General features: G+C 43.3%; 2 protein-coding genes across 5 annotated transcripts in view; both read right to left on the bottom strand.

Moving 5' to 3' along the window:
• Positions 1-2,776: 2,776 nt before the first annotated feature.
• Positions 2,777-4,113, bottom strand: C10H6orf141 (chromosome 10 C6orf141 homolog). The gene has a single exon (XM_004267499.4). It carries the CDS (start codon positions 3,973-3,975, stop codon positions 3,400-3,402), a length of 576 nt encoding a protein of 191 aa, XP_004267547.1. The 5' UTR covers positions 3,976-4,113; the 3' UTR covers positions 2,777-3,399.
• A 265-nt stretch (positions 4,114-4,378) lies between these two features.
• CENPQ (centromere protein Q) overlaps positions 4,379-10,731 on the bottom strand; it is a 34,190-nt gene continuing 27,837 nt past the window's right edge. For 3 of the 4 annotated variants that reach the window (XM_033423852.2, XM_033423853.2, XM_033423858.2), the window contains one exon: positions 4,379-4,661. In XM_033423852.2, the coding sequence (XP_033279743.1) occupies positions 4,509-4,661 (153 nt within the window). In that variant the 3' untranslated portion in view covers positions 4,379-4,508. Of the gene's footprint in view, positions 4,662-4,772; positions 7,597-10,731 lie in introns of those variants that run through there. The other variant, XM_033423857.2, reaches the window with a different exon arrangement.

The following is a 10,731-nucleotide window of genomic DNA, read 5'->3' as shown; positions in this document are numbered from 1 at the left end:
TGGTGAGGTGGAGGTAAGACCACAGAGCCAAGACCCAGTCATTCTCAGACGCTTCTTGGTATTGAGGATGCCCAGGCTTCCCTTCAGATTCACTCCCAGGACACTGTTTGGTTTCTTTTTGTTTTTTAAAATATATATATATATTTATTTATTTATTTAGGCTGCATTGGGTCTTCGTTGCTGTGCGTGGGCTTTCTCTAGTTGCGGTGAGCGGGGGCTACCCTTCGGTGCAGTGCGCAGGCTTCTCATTGTGGTGACTTCTCTTGTGGAGGAGCATGGGGTCTAGGCTCGCAGGCTTCAGTAGTTGTGGCACACGGGCTCAGTAGTTGTGGCTCGCGGGCTCTATAGCACAGGCTCAGTAGCTGTGCCACATGGGCTTAGTTGCTCCACAGCATGTGGGATCTTCCCGGACCAGGGCTCAAACCCAAGTCCCCTGCATTGGCAGGCGGATTCTTAACCACTGCACCACCAGGGAAGCCCCCAGGACACTGTTAATTGGGAAAAGATTCCTCAGCTTCCTCCCATAGCAGGGTTCTGCTTGGATTGGGAAAATCTGTGAAGCAAATTCAGTAGACTTCAATTTATTACTTTTGAATCGGGGAGACATCTGTTTATAGAAGACGTATAAGCACATTATAGGCAGTTAGCAGGGGGGTTAAGTGCTTTAAAAATAATTTTTACTTAAAGGAAAGAAAATTAACCTAAACGTATTTGGATTAAAGGAGTCCAGCTGACTTGAATACTTTTTTGACAGAAAGATGAAATGAAAATTAATTGTGCCTATTCTGCTTTTCTGAGATGACAAGGGCATCAGATTTAAAATCCCTGAGGGCAAACAAACTAACCTGACAGGTCCTAAAAAAAGTACTCCAAACTCCTACCTGCCAAGGGGAACTAAGCAGTCTGAGAAACCTCTTCAAAGACTGTCAAACATGGTGTACCTTAGGCCTCTTAAACTTAGGATGAATCTTAAGTGTGTGTGTATGTGTGTGTGTGTGTGTGTGTGTGTGTGTGTGTGTCATTACTAAGGAATTTAAATTTACTGATCCATTAAATGGTGGAAAAAGCTAGAAATAAAACTTTTGTTTTAAGAATGCAGAAAAAAGTCCATAAATACCACTGGTTTGGGTTCTATAAGATTTCTTGTGTTGTATGCCTTCTGCTGCTTTTTATTAAATAAAGCCCTAAAGCCTGGTTAGGATGAAAGTGAACTAAACAATAACGATAATACTAATAATCTCTCACTTTGAGCATTTATTATATGCCAAGCACTGATCTAAATATCTTTCATCTAACTTAATCCTAGGAAAAACCCTATAAGATTGATACTATTTATTATCCCTATTTAACAAATAAGGACCCAGAGGCACAGAGAGGTGAAACACTTGCCCAGTGTCACAGTTAGAGGTGAAGTGGTTGTGAACCCAAGTATCTTAAGTCCTGAGTTGGCTCCATAGGGAAGGCAAGAGAATGCCGCTACCGTTTTTTGGTCAACTTTAAAGAGGCTTTTCTTGTCTCTATTCAAAGCTCTATCACATGGGGCATATGTTGACTCACAACAACCAAACTTATTGAGTCAGGTCTGAAATTTGTCTGCCAAGAAGTTTAACCTCACACTGGAGCCAGGCAGCGTTGTTGGATGAAAAGATCATTCATTTCATGGAGTCTGTATTACCTTTTCTACCTACCAAGCAGTTTTGAGCACAGATGAGCTCAGGTGCTGAATTCCTCTCTCAAGTGAGGATCACACTGAGAACTGCTAGTGGTAAATCTCAAGCCCACAGGCCTGGCCAGACTCAGGGACATCAAGGTGATCTTAGTAGTTCTCATAACTGACTGAGTCAGAAAACCTAGGCTGCCCTCACTCATCTTTTGACTCCCTAGAATTAAGTCCTAAAGGCATCCCCAAACTTTTAGGAGGGAGATGATCATATTCTTACCTACTTAGTAAGCATATGCAGTAACTAGCTTCGTGACCTACATAAGCCACATGGCTTCTAGGCCTAGGTTGGCTCAACTGTAAAATAGGGACATATCTTACCTATCTTGTCTGCCAAGAGGCAAGAGGTGGATCAGATGCTATTTGAGGGCCTGTCAAGCTCTAAACTGAAAATAAGAGGCAAAGGAGGAAGAGAAAGGGAGGGGGCCCTCCCTGTTCAATAGTTTACTCCTCAAAAGCCAGAGTCCCATTTGTTTTGTTAATTCCTGCAGTAACCAGATAACACCTTCAGTTCATCAGTTCATCTCTAGAGGGGGTGCTTTGCTCCTAACACACCTCCAAACCAGGCCCCACTACTAGAGTTAATAAAGATGGTGTTTAATAAAAAATAAACAAAATAAAAATGAGTTGTTTCAATAGCATCAGAAGAAATTTTTTTTCCAACAGTATCAGGAGAGATTTTTTTTCAATCCAGTCTCGACTACAAATCTTATTAGTAAGAAACTTCGAATAAGAATAAGATACACAGTCATTTTATGGCAAACTATATATTTCTATCTACCTTTGGAGCAGAAGATTTATCTGCAGTGTTTCAAACATTAAGATAACTAAAAATTTCATATTAATAGCATTTTTACTGAACTAAATTAAATACTTGGGGTAAAGCCCTTTGAAATAGCATTTCACCTTCAAAATTCAGTCTTCTGTTTCCTCCCCTTCTTTTCCTAGCTCCTCTCTTTTGTTCCTAACACTTAAAGGTAATAAAAACATTTAAAAAAAAGAAAGAAAGAAAGAAAGAAAAAGATGTGCACACCAGAAGACAGTAACAAAAAACGATTTTGTTTTACATTTTATTTTCACACTTTTTACTTTCTTTCTCAGTTTCAAAACAAGCCTCTCTCCCCATATATTCCCACCCCCACCCTTCTGCAGAGAGCAGACTTCAAACTTCACTTCTGCTTTCAGGTCTTAAAGAGAAGGGGAGGGCGGGGAGGCAGAAAAGTGACCGAGAGTTATCTCAAAATAAAAATTAACAACAGATTTTCTTATTTCAAAATTCCCACGTTCTGCCAATTTGAAAATAACATTTCCTCCCCTCTTCTAAGGTCCCCAGACCGTCAGAGTATTTAAGCCACAGTATAAAGGAGGTATCGTGTTGCTTACAGTTCTTCAGTCTGCACTGGGTGCCGTGCGCCTCCCTGAAGCCTCTTAAAAGGTTCTTGCTGTCGGTTAATTTCTGGCTGGAGTTTCCGGAAGAGCATTTTCTTTTCTTAAGGATGAGCGCTCCTTCACTAACTCCTGAACGTTCCTCGGGCTCCTCTTCCCCACTGAATCTCCTCGGGGAGTCAGGTCCTGAGGGACCATGACACTCTCCCTCCGCGGCGTGGACACAGGGGTCTCTCTCTCTCTGCGCCGAGGGCTCGGGATTCTCCAAGGGTCCCGGCGCCCCGCAACCGGTCTCACTCCGTGTTGGCGGTGAAAGTGACCGCGGTCATGGAGCGCTCCTCGGTCAGCGTGGTCATGCAGCCCTTCGCCCACGCGACCTGCAGGACTTCTTGTGTCACCTCATAATCCACGACCCGGACGAGGAGGGGTTTGGGTGGGTCCCCCGGAGCTCGGGAAGGAGCGTCTACACGGCTGCCAGAAATTCGCTTTTCCCTTGGAAAGAGAGGCGAAGGGCAGTCGGGTTCCCGGTCCTGTCCTCCCGCTTTGAAAAGGTCCTCCTCATCGGCCACTTCTTCCCGTACGGAGTCCCCCTGAGTCCCCAACCACCTCTCCGGGTGCAGAAGAAAGAGCACTTTCTCTCGGACCCAGGAGTCACAGTCCACATTCTCTCCGGGGCTGTGCTCGTGGGGGCCGCACCGGCTGCTGCTAGCCCCCGCTACCGAGGGGTTCGGCGCGCCCAGGGCCAGGGGAGCCCCGCGCCCCGCCTCGCGCACAAACGGCCGGGCGCACGGCCCGCTGTGGGACGAGGCCGCGAGATTCGGAGCCCCGCGCGGACCCGGGGCCCCCATCCCGAGAGGAGGGCCATTCATCCGGTGGATCTTCCGCCGGTTCTCGCAGAGAACGCCAGCGGAGCTCTGGAAAGCGCAGGACTGCCGGTCGGCCGTGGGCGTGGCCTCCGAGCACCCCGCCTCCCGGGCCTGGGACTGTCCCCGCCCCCTCCCGTCCGCGCCTCCCTCCCTTTCTCGCGGCTTTCGGGCTTTTCAAAGTCGAAAAGCCTCACTTCCCCCGCAACCCCACGATCGCTCCTCCTCTTCTTACCTGCGATCCTAGACCTGCGGCCGTGATCTCATTTCTGAGCCTTTCCCCTCTCTCTTCTCAGTTCTATCCTAGTTTCCAGCCTACCACCGTTTGTCTCTAAACAACAGGAGACACCCTTGCACCGCACACACACCCGCACTGCCCCACGAAATGCCCAACACAGTGTATGTCTTCTTTCCAAGGACTCTCCTTGGAGTGAAGGAACATGGAAGTTAAAAAAAAAAAAAAAAGTCTGATTTAATCAAGTTCTTCTGATAAAAGTTTCCGTGTCCACTCCGAATCCACCCTCACCATCCTACCAAGATTATCGAATGTAGATCAAAAGCATCTGATTGGGAAAGTTGAGCCCTTTGAGAAAACGCCTTTGTATTGTTTGTTGTTCTTCGTAGGAATGCGGGAATGTCACACCGGTCTTCATTTTGGTTTTGGTCATGCTCGTCCAAAGGGGCATAAGTGCCTTTGATCAAACGAAAATAAACAAAACCAAACCGCTATAAGAACTTAAGGATTTAGAATTTTGTGTTCGTTTTTAAAATTTCCCCTTTCACTACTCCCCTACCTCCCTCACCCCCACCCCTACACACACACACACACACACACACACACACACACACCTGTTTAACCCCAGAAGTTAAAAATACATAAATATGGATCTCTGGGTAGGCTTTCAGAATCTCTCGTTGCCAGGCCCTCTGACATACTTAACTTTGCCTGAGGGTAATGCGGAAAAGCTAGCTAACAGAAAAAAGGAAGCTTAGTTTGTGATTTCCAGTTTGTCCGTGGTTACAGGTCCCTGCTTTATTAGAAAGTGTTCACTTTTCCTGTCTGCTTTAGAAAAAAATGACTGCAATGGTGCAAGTTTCTGCCCATACTTTGAAGGACCAAGTAGTATGGTGAAAGATATTTTGGAAAGAGAGGACCTTCTGATGTCTGCTGACTGGATGCCTGACCTTGGGCCAGTTACTGCTAAATTACAATTAACTAAATTTTTCGAGTGTATTAGGCAAGAATTGCTCTAAGCATTCGATATATTTAAACTCATTTATTCTTTTCTTTAAAATAAATTTCTTTTTGGCTGCATTGGTTCTTCATTGCTGCGCACAAGCTTTCTTTAGCTGTGGTGAGTGGGAACTACTCTTTGTTGAGGTGCGTGGGCTTCTCATTGCGGTGGCTTCTCTTGCTGCAGAGCACGGGCTCTAGGCGCGTGGGCTTCAGTAGTTGTGGCTCTCGGGCTCTAGAGCGCAGGCTCAGTAGTTGTGGCGCACGGGCTTAGTTGCTCCGAGGCATGTGGGATCTTCCCCGACCGGGGCTCAAACCTGTGTCCCCTGCATTGGCAGGCGGATTCTTAACTACCCACGTCACCAGGGAAGCCCAAACTCATTTATTCTTCACAGCAAACTAACGAAGTAGCTCTATTGTCTCCTTGAGAACTCTGAAGCACAGGGAGGTTAAGATCAAATACCAATAAACAGTGGAGCCAGGAGTCTCACAAGTTTAAATGTTTGGTCCTATTTTAAATGACCTTCTTTAAATGTTTGGTCCTATTTTAAATGACTTCATGTTCTTTTCTGTTCATTTACTTAACCAGGAATCACTGAGTGTGTGCTAAATGTCAGCTACTGTTCTAGGTGATGGAGGAAAGAAGCTGAATTGCTTGTCCTGTTGGAATTTTCATTCTTTACATCAGTTACATACATCAAATTCTCTGTTCAAACGTAGGAGATAATAAGTTAACTTTAACGCACAAGAAAATCAACTGCAGGCTAATGCCCTACCCTACTCTCAAAGATTCTGCTCTTATAGGTTTCGGGGAGGGCTTAGAATGTGGATTTTTAGCAAGACCCTCAGCAATTTTGATGCTAGTGGTTCATAGACAACATTATAAGAAACATTACCAATGATAATACTCTAGACCATAAACTCTAGGCCTTTTTTTGCTGCTTTCATGTGACAATAAGAACACTGAGTTTTCCTTCCTTGTAGGAATATTGGGAGACTTCCAACGAAGGTACCTGTATTCTGAGGGAAGTGTAATGTAAACCACAAGATTTATTGCTTTCAAATTTTCATGCCAATGGGGATTGGGTGAGGGATTAGAATGGGCATGGGGAATGGGGAAAACCTATTTGCTGAGGAGTGAGCCTGATTCACCCACCATAAAGCACCTGAATTTCTAGATGTCAAGAAGTTGTGTATTAATGCATAAAAGAATGTTAAGAGGAAATGCCAAATAAATTAAACTTCAAAGAGATAAAGTCTAAAAAGAACATAAACAAAGAAATAGGCAGCTTGCCTTCAGGATAGTGGTGTCTGCTATGCTTTAATATCTCACAGTGCATAAAAGCCTGATAAAGGGTGCTGATAAAGTGAACCCATTCACTTCCCCTCTGAATTGCCTACTACCAACTCTAATTTAAGGAAAAGAGGCTTTGTCATAAGGATATTAGGAGATTTGTTAGGAGATATTGACAGATTTGTTGGGAAAGTGGGAATACCAGACTTTAAAACAGGTAGAAATCAAAGCTGTTGCCGAGGGAATAAGGAGTTGGTACAACAGGAACAGATTTCTCCGCTGGATGGAATGCACTCCGACTCTCACACTTGTCCCTGTGGCATTTACTCAGGAGTCAAATTCCACTCAGAAGTATCCATCTGGCTCAGTTTATGCAACCTGCTTACCCCTTCACAATACAGGACAGTAAAAGAAAAGGTACAGTCAAAGAAGCCTTTGGGGGATCCCCTTGGCTTCTGTAATGGAAAAGCAAACAGCTGGACTTCCCCCACCTAATAAAACTGTATGGTAGGGAAAGGTAACATTCCAAAAAAGTAGTCAGGGTGTTGTTAAGAATTTTTTTTAAATTGCACTAATGTCTATCACACTAACTATTATAAACAGAGTGTGGATATGGGAGTGACAGATAGGGTATTCTGGATAAGGCAACATTATGAGCAATGGTGCAATGGTGAATATGGAGGCACATGTAGAGAATAGTTTTGTCCTTGACATTTCTCTTCTCTCACGTCTAAAACACTTTCCATGATTTTATCCATCCCGTGGCTTCAACTGCAACCTGTACTCTGATGATTCTCCAATTTATATCTCTATTATAGACCATGATGCTTATTTCCAGACTTGTGGTAGATTGTATTATTGTCTCAAATTATTTATTTCCTCATCCTGAAAGAAGATCATACTTCCTGGCTTGTGTACCACATGACTTGCAATGCTCCTATTCCCATACACTTCTCTACCCCACTGATGTTGACTTTGGCCGTGTGACTTGCTTCAGCTTAAACAGGTGTGACGTTGGATGCATCTGAGCAAAAGGGAAGAGTCATTGCAAGGTTGGCCTTGGGCAGGCTCCAATCAGAGCTGCCATCTTTGCTGTGATCTGGGAATGAAGACAGTACATGGGACAGAGCTGACTGGAATCCAGCAAAGTTACAGCAGCTGATACATATTCTAAGCAAGAAACAAACTTTTGTTACAGTAAAACAATGAAATTTGAGGGTTGCTTCCTACCACAGTCTAACCTAGTGAAAAATGTTTCTGTTCAATTTTCTATTGGACACCTCTTTTGAATGTCACTTGAGAACTAAAATGTTGCCTGCCATATCAGTAAACAAAGGATGTTGCAGCCATTAGGCCATTACATTACAGCTGCCCAGACTGTGGGCCCTGAGGGAACTCAGGATGGAGGCAAAGGGGCTGCCCACTCCAAGCCCATCTAGCCATCAGCCCCGGCAGTCACCCCCGACAGTGCACCTAAGGAAACTCAGGATGAGAAAGCATAGGATAACTGCCCCAGATAGCTAATTGGCCCCAGATAGCTGGGGTGCATAGCACAGGGATGATTTCAGTGAGCCCAGACTCCTGCATCTTCCCAAACATAGAGAAGCGCTAAACTTAACTTGAGATACCCGATTTTCTTTTATTAACAATAATCTTTTGATATTTCAACTACCTGGTTTTGTTGCAAAAACTCCCCCCTCCCACCCCCACCCCCCGCCCTCTTCGGAGCAGTCTCTCTTGAGATGCTGTCTCCCAGGCTTGAAGTCCTAAGAATGTCCCCCAAATAAAACATAACTCTCAACTTTTATGTTGTGCTTTTTTTTTCAGTCAACACACTAGAAACCTAAAATATCTAAAACTGAACTCATTATTTGTTCTCTTAAATCAGTCCCCTCTTTCAAGTGTTCCTTATCCCAAGGATTAGCTTGACTAGCAATTCTATTGTCTTCCCTTTCCCTCAGTGGCTAGACCCACCCCACATATCTAATATTTAACCGAGTGCTGATGTGTATGTATTTCCTCTCTGCCCCTACCTCTCCAATCCCCATAGCTACAAAAATAAACTCAGACCCTTAGGCATGACATAAAATATCTTCATAATCTTACCCCAGCCTATCACTGTTTATAGTTTAATGAATAAATGAAAAAAGAAACAAACAAGCCACCTAAATGAACACAAAGTGCAAGTCTGAGACTAGGGTGAGGTTATTGTGTATAAATAAAATCCAGACTGATTATGGATAGACCTTGAAAACTACGAGCCTTTTAGAAGAGATTCTAATCATATTTCCTTTGACAACTAAGGTTCTCAGGACCTGAAGAACTCAGACTGTGCAAAGAAAATCTACACTGGACTGAGTCAGGTGACTCTGATGGGCCCTGTTATCTTGGGCAAGTCTCCCAATGCCTCCAAATCTATGTTCTCATCTGCAAGGTATAAATAGTACCTGTCCCATGTGCTTCCCAGGGTTTTCGTGGAGGTCAAATGAAACAATTCTGGTAACACTTTGAAACTATGAAGCTTGCAAAATATTTTAAATTTACTTTTTTTTTTTTTTTTCCCGGTACGCGGGCCTCTCACTGTTGTGGCCTCTCCCGTTGCGAAGCACAGGCTCTGGACGCGCAGGCTCAGCGGCCATGGCTCACCGGCCCAGCCGCTCTGCGGCATGTGGGATCTTCCCGGACCGGGGCACGAACCCATGTCCTCTGCATCGGCAGGCGGACTCTCAACCATTGTGCCACCAGGGAAGCCCTAAATTTACTTTTTTTAAGTTCATTATTGTTTTTTAGAACTGGGAACCCAAACCACAGTTTTTAATGAAATCCTTAGGGAAAGATGCAGAAGTCAGTGGCTGGAGCTAGACAATAAGTACCAGACCCATAATCTTAGAACAGAGGAGCTAATGTTATTAGTTATAAATTGGAGAAAAAAGAGGAAGAGAGGGAATGTGGCAGTTCTGGGGATATCAAGCAGCTTAGCCCAGTGGTCTGAGATAAAATGAAAACTCAGGCAAATTTTTTAAAAAGGAGTCTTTGTTTTAAATTTTGTATTACCAAAGGGTATGTTCCTGGGAGAAGAAGAAAGAGGCTTAGTTTACCTAACATGTGGCCCTGAGACTAACGTGGTATATATGTATGATATTTTTTGAATGAAACATTTAAGCACATTGCCTTTTCACTCCACAGAGAGTTGGCGACCCTTAAAAGATGTCGGCCAGGTACTTTGAAAGGACAAAGAATGCTAGGTGTGCCAGTTAGCTGCAAGAGATGATGCATGTAGCACTCTGAATAGTAGCTGCATAAAGGGGATTTTTAAACTATAATTCATTGTCAGCTGCCTGCATTATCCAACATTTTAAAGTATATTCATCATCCTCCTCTCCTGTCAGAGATTAGGATTTAAGACCAGGCTCTCTCATTGACTATGAATAAACAACTTATTAAACAGGAAATTTTGTCATTAGTAATTGAGTTGGCATTTTATGATAATAAAGAACGAATGTTCTTTACCCTATACTCATCTTCAGCATAAACAAAATTTGACTTGTTCAACAGCAGCCCGTAGTACTATTCCAGAGATAATTCAATCTTTGACTCAATATGGGTGAATTAATACTTATGAAATACTTCATATAAAATAATCACTCAGGTTAGTAAAATAAAGGTCATGATCTTAATATACCCAATCTTGATTAGTTTATAATAAAATATTTTTAATGGGGCAAGGCAATTTTTCTTCCCATTACGTTATTTTATTAACCAATGTGCATGTGATCAGATATGGGGTATAACAGCTGTAGAAATCCTCAGTGATATTTTACATCTAGAGAGATTTCATTCCCCAAATATCTAGCTGTTATAATTTGCTATGTTTTATCAACAAGAAAAGAGTGGCTGGAAAATACTGAGTCTCTCATTTAGCAAGTCTGCAAACGAGTTGACCTGGAATGTCTAGGAACTCAAAGAAACTGTTAGTAATAATCCCTTGTTATCTCTTATTCATACTTCATAATTCATCCCTCCAGGGCAAGGCTTGGACAGAATGTTGTAGTAGATTAAACTGATCATTTAGTAACCCCACTGCTTATCTCTACTCCCCCTTCTTTCTCAACTCTTTTACTGAGGACAATCTTATGTTATTTTCAAAGCCATAAATTCATTAAGAAAGGCATGGAATTTAGCCCTCCTTCAGTTTAATACTCCTGATAGGTACCCTTTCCTCCTTTCCTCTGAC

Source organism: Orcinus orca, chromosome 10 (genome assembly GCF_937001465.1).
Source record: "Orcinus orca chromosome 10, mOrcOrc1.1, whole genome shotgun sequence".
NCBI lineage: Eukaryota > Metazoa > Chordata > Mammalia > Artiodactyla > Delphinidae > Orcinus > Orcinus orca.
Note: the sequence above shows the minus strand (reverse complement) of the source record. Positions and strands in the feature narration are given on the sequence as shown.

Bases quoted from the DNA above. Each gene is read 5' to 3' on its own strand.
- C10H6orf141 (XM_004267499.4), bottom strand. From the start codon at position 3,975: ATGAATGGCCCTCCTCTCGGGATGGGGGCCCCGGGTCCGCGCGGGGCT.